General features: G+C 30.6%; 2 protein-coding genes across 2 annotated transcripts in view; both read right to left on the bottom strand.

Moving 5' to 3' along the window:
- The window catches only part of LOC100874815 (innexin inx7-like), a 36,718-nt gene that overhangs the window by 15,822 nt on the left and 3,257 nt on the right, over positions 1–17,639 (bottom strand). The window lies entirely within an intron of this gene.
- On the bottom strand, positions 11,329–15,900 carry Inx2 (innexin 2). The gene has a single exon (XM_012284626.2). The coding sequence runs from the start codon at positions 15,224–15,226 to the stop codon at positions 14,150–14,152; it is 1,077 nt and encodes a 358-aa protein (XP_012140016.1). The 5' UTR covers positions 15,227–15,900; the 3' UTR covers positions 11,329–14,149.

Genomic DNA, 17,639 nt, shown 5'->3' with positions numbered 1-17,639 from the left:
TGAGCAGTTTCAGTGATTTCAACGAATCTGCAAAACACCTGATCTTTCTGTAGAAATACGGTGGGCATTGGAAAGGGGGAGTTTAAGTCATCATTTTGCCGATTCCGAATTTGTTAAGGTATAACAAACCTTCAAAGTTGGCAATTTTTGCCCATTTTTGCGAAAATGGGCTTTCCTTACGAATTTTTTTCTCAGAAACTATTCAACCGACTTAGTTAAATTTTTTTCTGTTTTATTCATAAAGGATTAGGCTATTTTAAAATATTTTTTTTAATTCTGTCAATTTGTTATAAAATGTTGCAAAATTTAAATACATTCTTTATTTGCGTTTTCTTCAATAAGGAGCGTAAAGGCTTTAAGCTTTAAAAAAATATGTCATATTCTTTGAAGCTTTGTCTTTGAAATGAGCGCTTCAAAACGATAGAGGCTCGAAAACTGATGTCACTACAAACTGGAAAAGTCCCGGGATACTTCTGTTTTAGGTAGGTGAGTCGTACGATAAGCTTACTTTGAAACCAGTGATATAAAACAACCGATCAAAATAAATTTTTTTTTCAAAGAAAATTCCTTAACAAATTCGAAATTGCCAAAATGATGACTTAAACCCCCACTAATTTCACATGGACTATAATATATTTTGATTAGAGCAAAATCGCAGATGGTCATGTCCAAATGTAATCGATTTGGCGTGGAATGACCCAAAAGTGAAGTCGTGAAAATAAAGTACCGTGTAAATCAAGGGGTAGTGTATGTATTTATTTGTGCAATTGAAACAAAATTGAGCAAACCTTATAAAATACCCATTATATGATTATACATTATATATTAATTATTTATTTGAAACGATATTTAAAAAACCTTGTAAAATACCCGTTGTATCCTTAAAAAGAATTAACTTATATTAATAACAATTTAAAAGGTTATGGTAATATGATAGATGAGAATACACTCGCGAATGTAAAGGATTTAACATAAAATAAAAAATTATGGTGTCATGTGGGAAATTCAATGCGACACACATTTATACGTGACACTGACAGCGAACGTGTTAACCTCAAAGTGCGAAAACGCTCAATGAGCAAAAAGGAGTGCTCAGAAATAAAAAAATGCCATAATACGAAATTCATGTCACACATGTCGAAGAAAATAACCACAACTCGTGTGGCTTTTGTGGTATGATATGAAACAAGTTTTCAGCTATTTTTACGAGTGGTAACAGTAAATAATAAAACAAAACCAGTTTACTTCTTCACGAATTAAATGCATATTATTACTGACAACAACGATAGAGCTTATTTATTTTTACAAGAACTCAAAGAAAAAAAGAATGTATTCATCTGTATATTTTTTAATTTTGTTAAAGAAAAGGTAAAAATTCGTTGTGAACTTTTCTAACAATTTTGACAAATGCAACGAATTTTCGTAGCCATTTTTATCTTGAAATGGCCGATCAACGCTACAAGAAGAATTTAGATTTAATTTTACACTGTACGTCATTTTTATTTTTTAAATTTGACGCTATTATTTTAAAAAGTACACGTACTAAAAAACGATTTCTTTTTTAAATGCACAATAAAAAAACATTTTTATGATATTGTATGACCAATTACTATTTTGTTATGCAATAGAAACACTTACTCAACTAATAGAACAAATCGCTGCCTATTTAATTTTATCTCAATGTTTTTGCAAGTAAATAGTTTTATTAATTTTTGCACAGAAACTTGTAAAGACTATCCTGAGTTCTTTTTAAAATAGATGTGCAATTATTATACTACATAAATTAATCTGAAATTTTTCATTGCTTTTTGTAATGAAAATAATGTAACTAAATGAAGTTAATATAATCGTATCAAATAAATGTAATAACCATGAAAACGATGTATCAATTATTTTTCAAAAAGAACTAGAATTTAAGAATTTGAAAAATTCGAGGATTTGAGAATTTAAAAATTTATATTAAAAGTTTAGAACTATAGAAATTTAAAAATTTGTGGATTTGGAAACTCAGAAATTCAGAAATTTGAAAACGTTAAACTTTTAACAAGCTAAGAATTTAGAGATTCAGAAATTTGAGAATTTCAAAAGACAAGTATATAGAAATTCAATAAGCAAATTTGAAGATTTACAAATAAAAAAATTTTAAATATTTGTGAACTAAGAAATTTGCATATTTTTAAACCTTAAAATGTAAATTCTTAAATTATTCCTCAAATTCTCAAATGTGTACATTTTCAAACTATTAAATTTTCATTCTCAAATTTCCATATTTCCAAATTTTCAAGCTCCAAATTTTGTAATTCCCAAATTCCTCTTTTCCCACATTCCTAATATTCCAACCTCTTAAGTATCCAAATATCTAAAATCTCTAATAAATTTCCCCAAATTTTCTAATTCCAAATTTGAAAATTTATAAATTCCCAAATTTTTAAATCACCAAGTTCTTAAATTCAAACATTTCAAACTTCTAAATGTCAATACTTAAAACCTAGTAAAATAAAAAATGAATTAATCATAAAATACTGCAATTCGAAAATTTCCAACTGAAAAATTTATATTTCAGTTAAAAATCCAATTTTTAAAAATCCAAAAACAAATAGGTTGAATGATAAATCATACAAAAGTAATGCAGAAGACTCCCGTATTGGCGCGTTGTAACAAAAATTTGTCCTCCATTTTGTTTTATATTCGAAATATCGCGTTATATGAAAACTAGTCACAATATCTTTGGCGCATTAAAGTAAGCATTGTGAGGACTCGTATTATATTGAAGTCTAATTTATTTTATAATACACCTTTGCTCGGAGTTTTAACTATTTAACTTGTCGTATAAAATAACCACAAGGACAATAAAACACAAGATTCAATGACTTTTTCAATTACAGTTCAAACGTTCATACGATTGTTTTATGCATAACGAGAAATTATAATTCGATGATGCACTTTCTTATTATTTACGGCAATATTACCACGTTTCATATTAAGCTATTTATATTAAGTTACTCTATATTATTTTATATGGCATACTTGAAACAAAATTCACAAAAGGGTTAATTCTGAAAATTAACAATTATTATTAAAATAACATAGAAGCATTGAATACTGAATTATCAAAATTCTATGGTATAAGAAAGTGCAAATAATGAATAATTTCCGAAGAATAAGGGAGAAGCATGAGAATAACTGAGGTAATGGCCAAAATATGAGCCAGAAAGCAATAGGGGACAAGAAAGGTAAATCCAAGAGAAAAAGGAAAGGTGAAGGCGTTGAGGGGAAACGAGTTTTAAGGGGGAAGAAGAGTAAAGTCGTAAGGAAAGAAGGAACGGTGAAGAAGAAGGACAGGGATAAGCGTGGAGGGGATAGAATGTCGAAGGTAGGACTTTGACCGGCCGTTGCCCCTGATGCGGTCGCTTCCAGGCCTGCAAACTGAACGGGTCCTCCAAAGAAAATTCTGTCCTCTGGCTTACTTCGTTCCTGTGTATGCGAATCGTCTCGTGTTCCATCATTCTTGACCTCGCAGCTATCTACCTGCCCATTTGCAGCTTATCGAAATGACTCAAACATTGTTGAAAAGACTTTATTCCTGAAACGTGGACCAAAACTCGAAATGACTTTGCTAAGGAAAAATGTAGTTTCTAATCAAACTATAATTACTCTTACCACAACAAATATTTTTACTTGTTTACAATATTATACTTTGCTAAGCTCAGAAATATTAATGTCTCAAAATAATTGGTCATATAAGAAAAATCATTTTGGTCCATTTACAGCTTATCAAAATGACTCAAACATTGTTGAAGAAACTTCATTCCTAAAATAAACGCGAACCAAAACTCGAAATGACTTTGCTAAGAAAAAATGTAATTTCTTATGTAAATATAACTGATCTTACCACAACAAATATTTTTACTCAATTTTAATACTATACTTTGCTAAGGTCAGAAATATTAATGTCTTAAAATAATTGTTCATATAAAAAAAATTATTTTGGTCCATTTGCAGCTTACAGAAAGGACTGAAACATTGAAAAGATGCCATCTTTGTTATCCATAAAATAAATATTGCAAAAAGTCGAAATTGTTTTACTTTGCTAGGGACAAAAATTGTTTTTGTACTTAATATAATTCTTCTTATTACAAAAACTATTTTTACTTATTTGCACCTTGTCAAAGTAACTAAAACATTGTTACAAAAATTTTAATAATGAAATAAATTCTTCATATATTGTGAAGAATAAAAATAGTGTTTGTTCTTGCGACAAAAATTATGTTTCAGGTACTGTAGGGTATTCTCTATGTACTTTTGCAAAGTTAAGGTCTTAAGTAATTATTAATTACAATATTTAAAAAATATTGGAATATTTCATCATTTTTTTTATAGTAATAATGTCGAAAATTATAAACTTTTTCACACGACATTGTAAGCACATTCATTGTGTTGTAAAAATCAGTTGACATTCTTGGCAACATCAAATTTAAGGTGATCGTTCATACGTTACATAAAAAGAGACTGATTTGTACATTCACTTAAAAAAAACAAACAAAATAATATTCCATGAAGTATAAAGTATAAGATACATGTTGGTATATAAGATAAAAAAAAATTGTTGTGTTATTACTGATTACTGGTGTTTGAAAGACGATAATTAAAGGAAGACAAGAAAATTTTAAATGTCTACTTAAAATCAGTGTAGTTTTCCTTTTTTATTAATGTGAACTTTAATTTTATGAAATTTACATCTTTGTCATGGTGTATTTGCAAATGTTAAATAAAATTATGTGATGATATTCTACATAAATATTTTATATATCTTAAATTAATAAATATTGTACGTAATGTACATATTAATATCTTACATATCCTATATAAGTATCCTTTATATTATACATTAACAAATATTATGCTAGTATTTTATACATCCTGAATTAAACATCCTACATAATATACAAGTATCCCACTTAAATATCCTACATATTCTAAATTAACAAACAATCTACATAATGAACCATCATCCAACATTTGATGAGAAACTTCAACTTTTGAAAAGACAATCAAATTGAAAACATTTGTCTGTTAATTTAATAAATTTACAGTGCACATGGATTAATCATTTCAAAACCAGGTACTTATTTTGCGACTACGCAAGTTGATTTTGATCAATTTTGTCTACAAAATCGAGTCTCCGGTTCGACTACGCACCAATGTAGCTTCGTTGCAACTTTAAACGAAACTTGTAACCGATAGCCCTGCACAATTCCCATCAGCACACCGTTGCAATTTATTAGATCGCCGAGTAGTCGCAGGGGTTCTTCACGAACACGTGTGTTGTAGATTAATGATCAGTGAAACGCAGCTCAACTCGAGGTCCAACCAATTTCGGATCCCTCTGCGCTGCATCGGGGGACACGAAGATTATTCTCATTTCGTTGATTAGTAACTCGGATGCAAAGCTCCGCTTTAACTCGCCATGAAATCGACCTATTATCTCGCACAGAAATTACTCGGATCGATCTTACACTCGTCTCCCGTATCTATTTTCTACGATAGCCTTGATATTTTATTACACACCCTTTGCCATTAAATGATATTAGGGGGCATTACGTACCCTTAAGTACTATTTAATATCCTTTACCGTTTTGCTGCATTTAACCAGTATTAAATGCCATTAAGTATCTTTGAATACCGTTAGGTACTTTTTCGTTTGGGCATTTGGTACGCTGATATCAGATACCATTAAGTGAACTTATTGTTAGATATTATTAAATTTTCTTAGGTGTTTGATATGATTAAGTACCCTATACCAATTTTGTATCTTTAGGTTACATTACGTATATTTAATATCTTAAAGTATGATTAGATTATGTTGTGCATTTCTAGGCAGTACTAGATACCATTAGTAAATAAATATATTTTGGAGGTTAATACGTAATTAATACTGTTTACTAAATTTAGGTACCATTTAGATACTATTACATATTTTCAATTATTATGAAGTACCTATTATCTATCCTTAAGTACCATTACATATAGTTAAATATTATTAAGCACTTTTCGGTGTCATTTGATTGCTTGGCATCTTTACATATTATTAAATATTGTTAAGTATTATTAATATCCTATATTATTTTCTATTCTTAGATTCCATTGCATAGATGAGTACTTAAAATACTCTACAGTACAACTTAACCGTTTTGTATCTTAAAACAGTATTCAATTTTTTAAATGTTGTTAAGTAACCATACATTGTTTACTACCCTTATGTATTAGTAGATGTGGTTGAATTTTATTAAGTTTCATTAGATGTTACTAAATGATTTTTTACACTTAGATAATATTACATATTCTTTAATACTATTTAACCACTTAGCACCTTCAACTATTTTTAAATATTTCTCGATAACATCAAATATCTCATACCATATAAACCTTACATAGCATTGGATATTCTTCAGCATTAGGATCCTCAGATAATATTATATTTCATTAGATACTTTTAGGTACTATTAACTGCAATGAAATATTCTTAAATACTACATATTCTTTTGATGCCATATCTATGAGTATCACCAAGTATTCTATAACATTTTCTATCCTTAGATGCAATTAAGTATCTTTCATCATTTGATATTTTTAGATACTATTAAATTTTATCACGTATCATACAATATTGTTAAACACTACTAATTATTCAAAATATTTGTAAATACTTCTTAACCTATAACATTTTCTATTCTTTTGGTACCATTAATTATAATTTAGTTTAATATCAGATATTCCTCGGTACCATTAGGTGTCATTAAAAATCTCTAAATATTATTAACTATTTTTATATATCATTAAAATGTACATTTGATACATTTAGTTCGCTTATAAATAATAGGTATAAATATCCCGTATCATTCGATATGCGCGTTTTAAACTTAAACTTGCTTTTTGATTTTCCGAACAATTATATCAGTCATAACTGATTACTGACTACTACAATTATATTAAGAAGAATAATGAAAGTTGAAATAGTATTTAATAGTTAACTCTTACCGATCACTTGTGCTTACAATTAAAGCTAATAAGCTTACAATTTAATCGTGAAAACAAAAACGTGGCAGAATGAGTCAATTTGTAGAGAAAATTTATACCGCGCCTTCTATTTTTATATTTAAGATCGGTATAAATATAAATTTAGTTTTAATACTTAGGAAGTTTCCAAAAATATGTTCATTCGAACGTGACTCTATAAACAAATGAATAACACAAAAGTGGTTAAAAGAACATTACTAAAAGACATCATGAAATTTTTAAAATAAGTTTAAAGTATAACTTAATAAAAAACTAAAGGGTTTATTGAAGTAAACGAGATACAAATAAATTGTAAAGAAACGTCAACAAAATTTTACAAAAATGTTTATATTCGATAAGAGTAATTTCATTTCAGTCCATTCATCATCATATTATTAAAATTTATTTTAACTTTAAAAATTGTTTAATAAATAATAATTGTAAAAACAATCAATTAACAAAAGAATTTTAATCTCAAATACTTAAATTTGTATATTAAATGCACAATTCTATGTCGTTTGTTTTAAATTGTCAATTTTTTTTTAATTATAGTAACATCAACAATTCATGTAACACCGCCACTTATCGGCAACGTTTAAAATCTATAAAAGTGCGGGAAGACGTTCAAATTTCAAATAGTAATAAAGGGAACGCGATGTTAAACACATAGATTAAGACTTATGTTATGAAAATATTATTAAAGACCAGCTATTTGCCACAATAAATATCGAACGCTTTGCACGATTACTACTATTTAATTAATATTAACTAGGACCTTAATTTTCCTTGTACATTTTGATTTTCATAGGAAATTGTTTAAAATGTCCACTGCTCTGCACTTCCCTCGAAAATGGGGTGAGAGCGTAACCTGAAATTAAATACTTTGAAACTTTATTTCATGTGCAATGGGGCAAGAACAGAATTATTAACAAATCTGCTATAAAATGCTTTTTACTGCATTATGCAAATACTCTATACTACAAACAAGTACTCTTAGCTAAAATATAACAGGGGATATAGTGAAAGAAAACAAGGGAACAAACATACTAAATGGAGAAACGCTCATATTGTAATAAAAATAACCTGTATAGGCACTTGCCCCGTTTACGAACTTACCTTACTTCACCTTATCTATAAATCTCACAATAAATTTCAAAAGATTGTTCACTTTTTATAAAAAATAAAGATTACATTAAGCTTTTTGTATTTTCGACTTCCATACTCTATAGTGGCTTCTGGACGACTTTAATAATACTTTTGTATTGACAATAACTCTGTTACCTTTACCTATTTTATTATTTTGAAAAGTAGAAAAATATACTTTGGGAAAAAGTTGTTAATTAAATTTGATAATACTGAAAAGATCAACTAATCATGAGATATAAATTCAAAAATTTCATTTTCTATTAAACAAAAATTTTAAATATTTCTCGAATTATCCAATTTTTTAATAATACACTCCAATACTTTATTGTGTTGAATATTCAGTAGAACCAGTTTATATAAAAACATATACGTCACTATTCAAAAAATTGATTTAAATTTCTTTTTTTGAAAAAAGACAATACATACATACATACTTTTACATGTATTAGTATTGTGAAAATTGTTATAAAAGAAATGAAAAAAAGTCAATAATTCATGAACTATTTTAAATTTTTAAATGTGTTCATGCAACAATTCGGAATATCTCACGAATTATTGATTTTTAATATTGCAGCGTCATACTTTTTGCACAAAATATTCCGAAGTATCAATCTGTTTTTAAAATATATAAAAATTTTTTTTGAATAAAATTTTTAAATATAACACTCTATTTTTTATACTTTTACAAATTGCAATACTCAGTAACCATGCGGAGTTCTTTTTCATCTTGTTCTAAGCTAATTAATGTACCCTCTTTCATAAATTACATTATTTTTTATTATTAAATTTTTTGTATTATTAAATAAAACTTTTACTAAACGGTTACACGTCATTTTTGCTACAGAACTCTACTGTATTCGGTACTATTGAAAATTAAAATCGAAACTATGTCTTTCAAAATAGGATAGTTACACTGTTGATATTTGAAGAAATTGAAATATTACGGTGGACAACTGAAAATTTTAAACCGATTTCGAACATCTTCATTTTCACTAATAAATTTATTATACATACCTAAATTTTGTATCGTAATACTGTTTTCATTGTTTTCTTCATACCTTAGCCTTACCTTTATTGTTAAATTTTAAATCATTCCTGTTCACAATAAAAGTGGTAATCAATACCGAATTTATTTTCGAGTCTTAACATTATTTAATATCCTCCTTTTCATGCAAATAAATAAATAATATATGTATTAATTACATCCGTATATTTTGTATAAAAAAATTGCTTATTCCTCTGTTTTTTTGTGCAACAAAATTTTCTTATAATTACTAATAATTTAGTTAATCTCACTTCTATAATGCAATTTTACAATTTTCCGACAATATCCGATAAGTAATTATTTTAAATCCAACGTTAACATGCAATTATTAACTAACATATAAGAACAATATATTTAATAAAGTTTCATTACACCTTTTGTTTATTATATCTCTCCTTTTTTCATTAAAACAAAGAAGGTTAATCGTAATCTTACTGCATTGTGTGGTAATTATTGTCATACATTGTTATGACTTATCGTTACACTTAAATGATTAATACTTTATTTTTAATCTGTTAGTGATTCACAGAGCAATGAAACTTGATAAATAACATACTATCTATTAGTTAATGCACTTATCGATAGTAATTTCTCTCTTATATGCGTAATTCAATTCTGTCTATTGATTTTCAATTTTATTTATCGCAAAATGATCGATGCAATTCTTTCGTGAATTTAAAAATAGTATTTCTTATACTCACACGTAACGTTACATCTATATACTTTATAAATAAATCTATACTTTGATAACAGGGACGTATAAATGCAGAAATATTCGCAATCACTTAATAAATGTAACTATCAATATCACTGAAAGTAGTTTTAGTCAATGTTCTTTATCATAGATCTAACTAAATTCCTCATCCTCTATAAAGTAGAATGACAATTTATGTGTAAAACGAAACATGCATTTTCATCTTGAATAACAATGCAATTGTAGATTGTGCATGAATTACAGTTTCTAAAAAGATATATGCGGTATACTACTAGTTACATTCACCTTTTTTCCTTTGATATTTTTCTATAACTTTGAAATTATAGCAATATTATTGCATTTATTAATTTATAACATGCATTAATTGTTAAATAAAGGAAAGAATTATTAAAATTATCATTTTCAATTCTCACTACATAAAGAAATATTTTTATGATTGTAATGAATGTGTAATGTTGTAGAATTATTAGGACACCCCTTACGTACTTATTCTAATGTTCTACGTATTACGCAGGGTGTTCTATTACATTTGATCAGTACTATCTCCTGTATTTCTTTATTTCCAAAAAACGTTTTCAACCAAAATTTAAAACTACTCGTTTGTACATTTCGTTGATTATTTTTAATTTTAATAATGATTTTGGAGAGGACCTGGAAATATTCTTATATAAACAATATTCTTGATGAAAAATATATTAATGAATCAAGGTTCAGGTGTTTAGCGAACTTATAAAGTCTTATTAATTACACAAATTGTTTCATATCAATAAACAAAAACTACATTTTATTATATAAAAAATCGATTAGTTACTTTGATAGTATTAATAACGATGTATATAATTGCAATCATTTATTTTACTTTTCAATTTGTATTTCCTGAATAATACATCGTTTTGATGACATAAAAAGTACTTCTCTGAAATTTTTAATGTTTTAAAAATATTTCGTTATTTTTTAAGATTAAAATCAGAAAAGAGTTAATATTTTTACACGTAAAACAAAATATAAAATAAAAAAATGAGATGCAGCTGTTCGACAAACATTATCAAATTTATATATGTCATTCGATAAATCTTTTTTACTAATTCTTATGAATTGTATACTTACAAATCTACAAGCCGTTTTTTTGCCAGCATCCTCAGATTTTGGAAACTTGATTTTGAAAAAAACAATAATGGTTTTCATCTGTGAAAATATTTTGCATTTAAATAATAATAACTATTCGATTACTTATACGAAACTCTTCTATGAATTATAAACGTTTTATTAATGTATTATAATTGTGTAAGTACATGGGGCTCCCTTGAACCCCAACGTAGCAACTTAAGTGTGATAGAGGCAGTAATTAAATAAGAGTCATAGAAACTACTAAAATTACTCGCTGATATTTATTCGTTTAATTCCATGCACATTTGTGCGAGAGAACATAAATTGGGCAGTAGTTACAATTATTATCGTTAAGCGCAACAAAGACGAACGTCGCAGAGGTGAATTTTTAATTGTTCGTACACCTTAAAACTAGTCAATTTATATTTCTAATACTTTGTCGCGATAAAGAAACGGTTTCTCCTCGTTTCATGTGTAAACAGTAAATTAGCATCAACGAGCAAAAGCCATGGATATTAAATAATAAGGATAATAACGCATAAACAGTCGTTACTAATCAATTATCACTCGTTTCTCCAGTAATTCTGAACTAGGTCGCTCACTATAATTATGTATACATATATATAATATATATAATTATATATAAAATATATAATATATAATTATATATTAAAAATATATATTTATTTATATATGTATATCTTATCGCTTATATAGTCGCAAGGAAACATGTACATACGACACATGTACGATACAAATTCACGTGTATGTGTGCGTGTATATGGTCCTCTTTATTTATCGAGAAAATGTGATCCAAAATATATAGCCTAACGGTATGCTATCACTATTTACTAATGCAGCTTACAAATTTGATGCATTAGATATGCATACAAATTAGGCACTTTTATCCGTTGGTCAGCAAGCTTTTCTCACTGACACGTAATTATCGATTAAAAGGAATCATAGCCCTTAGGATACCCTCTTTCCTTCTTAACATTTAATTCAAAAAAACTACAGAAGTATCCGAAGGTACTAAGGCTAACTGCGGCGTCTTTTTGATTCTTTATCCCTCCTCGGTGGATCCTGAAGAGACTGGTCGAGGCTCTCCCCTTGATTAAGGTTAAATATCTAAGATATCTATGAAAACTACAACGGAAAAAAGAAGAAGAAACGAATAACAAGGTGGGATAAAAGGAACGAAATATGTCGGAGAAAATATTATGCATATATTAAAAAAAAAAAAACAGGACAGAAAAATAATCGAGGGGAAATTGACGTGAAGCAGGGAGAAGGAAATGTATAAACCAAGATAAATGATAGAAACATTCTAAATTCTATTCACGTGTACAATCCTAAATAGGTACAAAATACAAGAATCACGATGATATGGAGTGTCCCGATTACTTGGCAGTCTTACTTTGAGCATGAATTCCACAAGAATACAAATGGCGGACAACTTGAGGCGCGAAACTACTCTAATTTCTTATCAGCTAAGCGTTTTTATTTGTCTTTTCAAATTTCGAATATCTTATTCCTGCTCGTGAAACGTTAGACAGGGAACGTGTTTTGCCTAATAAAGGACGGTTTCTAATAATTCGGCAGTAATTTCAATGAAACTCTAACTCTAACAGAGAAAAAGAAACTTGCATGTTCATAGATATTTTGTTCTTCTTCACATATCTTATATTTGGTCCCTCGGTATAGATTGTTTGAAGGTATTACAGAAAGAAAATTTGATAGTGTTTCTAAATTATTTTACTTCCTTGTCTTTCTCACTCTCTCTTTTCTCTTTCTCTCTCTCATTTTCTCTCTCTCTCTCATATATATATTTCATTCTATATATCCGTGTCTCTCTCTCTCTCTCTCTCAACCTCTAAATATAACATACAGGGTGTCTCAAAAAACATCGCACAACCCTCAAACAATGGATTTTCCGTGCCGAAGCTAATGTGAAACTACCTTACCGTCTTTCAATTTTTAATCGCTTTTGATTAGTTTCGGCACGAAGAACCCACAGGTTTCGGGTTTTTTTGAGACATCCTGTATATATTTATATATAATATAAATTTATATTTTCTATTTCATAAGACGGTCTATAATGTACAAGATGTGTACGTCTTACGTCTACGATATGAAAAGTAACTGGTAAGACAATGAAATTACGATTCTGGAAGGACGACGCGTTCGAAATCTCGAACGAGGGGGAAAAAAAATAAGCGGGTCCCTTGCGAACCGATGGTACATCGTTCTCCAGGCGTACCAACCTTCGCAGTAGACTCACCGCCCCGACTCTCTTCTCGGTACAAAAACGTTTGGCGTCCCCCATCGAAGGAACGAAAAGCAAAGGCTCAATGTTAAAAAAGAAAAAAAAGATATGAAATAAAAAGGCAGAGAAAATGAACGTCGTCGCCCATTTTATATCACACAATCAGAGTCTCTCTACAAAGCCCTCCATGTATCAGAGGAGTTTATTTTTTAATACTAAGCTCTTTCTCTCACTCTCTCACGTACGTCTCCTCGTCGTTGCTTACAGATTTATCTAGAGATATCGATTAAGTAAAGTAGAATCGTTTTTTATTTGCGAGTAAAAATGGCGGCGTTAGAAAAATAAAAGGTAGCAATCTATACTGCCTTCTGGCCTTCACTTAACCGGAGATATCTCAAAATAAATCTTGCGCATTGTTGGCACTGTCGCTTCTCGTAAGCACCATCCAAATTGGATTTAGTTAAAAAAAAAATGGCCAAAAAATAATTGATTATTGGACGAACCCGAGGAAATTGCAAGACGAGGAAAAGAGAAGATGCAAGACGGCACAATAAAAGGAATGAATGAATTGCATAATTCAACAAAAAAAAAGGAAAAAAATACCGATTTTCCGATCAGTTCATGACGGATGTCTTTTATGTCCGCAATTTTGCAAAAAGTATGGAATGCAATCTCGGGTCGCAACGGGCAACTGGGAAATGACCCCTAAATCGCTGAATTAACTACGGTACACGGTTTTCAACTTGGCTAATCAAAATCAAAGATCGAGGAATGAACAAGCGAGCAAAAAAAGGATATCAATTATAAATCGAAACTAAACGGGTTCTTTTCCCTGAAGTTTTAGGGCCAGTTCCGAGACGAGTTGTTGATATACCAATGGATCTATGTTCTTCCCGAGCTGATAAAGAATGAACCAGTCACCGATCTGGCAGTTTTTCGCGATCAATTCGATGTCTTCTTGCGGGGAGAGTCGCGATCGAGCACGCAGCAGCACTAGACGAAGTTTTGGTCCGGCTATGACCGCGGCACGATAGGCCAGCGTTAAACCGCTCAACACGGACAGAATGATGAACCAGAACCAGAGAAACACGTAAATCTTCTCATTGACGATGTTCAATGGCAGTACACACAGCCCGTCGAACTTCTGCACCGTGCCGGACGCACCATATTTGTGGAAGGTGCATTTGGTGACCTTCGGGAATACACGAGACATGGGGTCGATCCTCTCCTCCGGTTCCATTTCCGTGAATTTCACCACATCCGAACCGTAGGTGGTGAACTCCCCATCCAAGAAGAAGTCCATAAAGTAAATTTGGCCGACCACATTAATGAAATTCAGCACCTCGCAGAGGAAAAATCGGAATGCATAAAAATTTTGTGTATGCAAGTTATTGGAAAAATAGTCGACCAGCAACTTTCTCCTTTCCGTTTTACATTCCTCGCTCATCACCGGACAATTAAGATCCAACACCAACATCTTGATCCTGCCACCCTCCCAAGTCTTCCACAGGTAACGGGGTACGTAGAACAGTATCGCTTGGAAGAAGAGAGTAAAACACACCCACTGATAATATTTGTGGTACTTTATTTCGTCGTCACCCTCAACGTGAGATGCTACGCCAGGTTGCACGATATCTTTACCGACGACACCGGTTCGGTCGGGAATCGTAAACGTCGAGTAGATCCAGCAGTACGTATCCATCACGTGAAGCGGTATTTCATCCACGATACAATCTATGGGGTCTCCTATGTACTGTCTCGACGTGACCAACAACGAGAAAGCGATTAATATAATCACCGTCGCTTTGTAGTGCAGCCGGAACACATTGTTGTCGATGCACACGGTATCGAGCTTCAACAAGCCCTTCACGGAGCCGAATACGTCAAACATGATTGCGGTTTAATGTTTCCTCTTCGAAGAGTACCGTTCACAAAGATCGAAGATTTTTTACAGATCGTGAATAACGTTGCTAATTGAATTGGGCACACTCGGAGATATTAATGCCCGCGCGACGTGACGCCGCGCGCCAAGAGGCGTCTCTGAGCCTCTGTACACGCACACAGAAACACGGTTTAATTATTTGTTCGTACGACGATCGTTAGTCTCTCCCTCGTTACCGTTTCTCACTACGAATTTCTTTTTCACCGAAAAAGACACGTGCTTTTCGTTCCGATCGTTCCGTGACCACTGCGCGCGTGAGCACCGCTCCACCGCCAGCAAAGCGTCACCGAGAGCGGTTCTGTCGTAATGGCTGCGTTCAGAAACGCTGTACGACACAAGCACGCGAGGACATGCCGTTCCACGAGCTGTTGCTCCCTTTTCTTCTCTTCTCTTTCTACCTTCGTTCGACGCTGATTCTTCTCCTCTCTCTTTCGCTTCACGAAACGTTTTCTCTGTCCGGCAACGCTGATCCCACACGGCCTGCTCGGGGACGCAGAACTATATGTTTGCTTCTGCTGCACACTGAGATTCTATCCCCACTTTGACGACCCGAGAAAACTCGTCTCTCTCGTTCTCTCTCTCCTTCTCGTCCCTCTACTACAACCTAACCCCACTTTTCGCCTCTTTTAACCGCCGCGTCGGCTCTGGATCACAGGAAACTTAGGCTTGTTCGTATGAATTCGATCAAACTCGGTTAACGTCGGTTCCAGTAAAGTCTCGCCGTTCGGTACACACGCGTAGACGAAAAAAAAGAGAGACATTCACGTTTCTCTTATGCACAATGTTGCACAAATTTGAGAAAAGGTGAAAATATTTGCTTGCAATTATAATTGTGTAAATTTACGTTCAGGGTAATTCCTTTTTTTTCTAAATTTTCATCTTCTTGTACGAAAGTTGAACTGTTCTCGATTGGAATTCGAGTTTATTGAGGGACAGTTTGAACAGAATTGTATTCAGAGAGAACAACTATCTAGGAATGAGATAACTATAGTTTACTTCTTTACCGATAATCGTAATCTACTTTCCCAACTTTCCGTCTTATGTCGCTGAATGTATGTCATTTTTTGTACGTACAGAAGTTGCAGCGAAACTGCTTCACATTGATTACAAATTTAATGTTTTTCTTTGTAAAGAGGCAATCAGTATTTATTATATGGTCAATATTTCGAGGTTATAGAAATTTATTCATAATTACATTGTATTATTGATAATAAATTTGCAAATTAGAAGATTCGAAAGTTTAGAAAATTGGGAATTCGGGGATTTGTAAATTAGAGAATTGAAGGACTAAACAATTTACGCTTTTACAAATTTATAAATTTGAAAAACTGGGAATTGAGAAATTTACTTCATTGAGAATTGAAAAATTAATATACTTAAAACTTTTTAACTTTTAAGCACTTATAAAGTTAGAAATTCAAAAATTATAAATTTATAAATTTAAAAATATGAATTGTGGCGTTTGGAAATTTGAGAATTTAACAAATTCATAATACAATTCATTTTTAATGAGTCTATTCTCAGGCCCTTATTTCATAATATGTTGAAATATAGAAAGAAACATATTTAAAAATATTTTTTATTATTTATTTAAATAAAATGTCACCTAACAATAAAACATCTTTATAATCAAGGCCACGTTTAAACTTCATTTTATTATATGAAAAACAATAATTTTTTATATCGTTTTTTACAAATTTAATAAAAAAAAATTGATATAATTTTAAACTAATCTTTTAACATTGGTTTACAAAATTTACCATTGCTCTGGCAGTTTTAAAGATGTGCCATTGAAATTGATGAGGTAGATACGGGAAATGAAATAAAAAAGTTGTACGTTTTCTGCAAAAAGGATACGCGTGATACAAATAGCAGAATAGTTTTTCTTTATTAAGTAAAACATTTATAACTAGCGTATGTCAGTGTATGTAGAACGTATAATCGGAATATATTACAAGAAAGAGTTAGCGATACTGTATAAATGACACATATATGTTTCGTATTACAAATACCAAGCTTTACATATCGTTTTGCGGTTGAAATTTTACACCGATCTAAGTCGATACTGCGGTGAACAACAATCATCGCTAATAAATAATTGTTACCTCTTAATAATTAGTGTCTATTATTTACCAACGAAACACGTACTAGATTGTTTAAAATATTTTAATATATCCAAAATTATTTGTTTGATATTTGTTAATTGCTCCTAAGGTTCATTCATAAACTTTAATTTTATTCTAATGTAAATGGTTTTGTTACAATATACATAGGTCTGAGGATAACACAACTTCTTTAGGTACCTTAATTTTAACTAAAATAATTATCCAATCAAATTTTATCTTCTATAAACCTATTCGAA

The sequence above is a fragment of the Megachile rotundata genome, chromosome 5, assembly GCF_050947335.1.
Source record: "Megachile rotundata isolate GNS110a chromosome 5, iyMegRotu1, whole genome shotgun sequence".
In the NCBI taxonomy this organism is placed as follows: Eukaryota; Metazoa; Arthropoda; class Insecta; order Hymenoptera; family Megachilidae; genus Megachile; species Megachile rotundata.
The sequence above is the reverse complement of the archived record's forward strand: the minus strand, read 5'-3'. Positions and strand labels throughout refer to the sequence as shown.

What these genes read in the sequence shown, in the direction of transcription:
- Inx2 (XM_012284626.2), bottom strand. Translation starts at nt 15,226, where the DNA reads ATGTTTGACGTATTCGGCTCCGTGAAGGGCTTGTTGAAGCTCGATACC.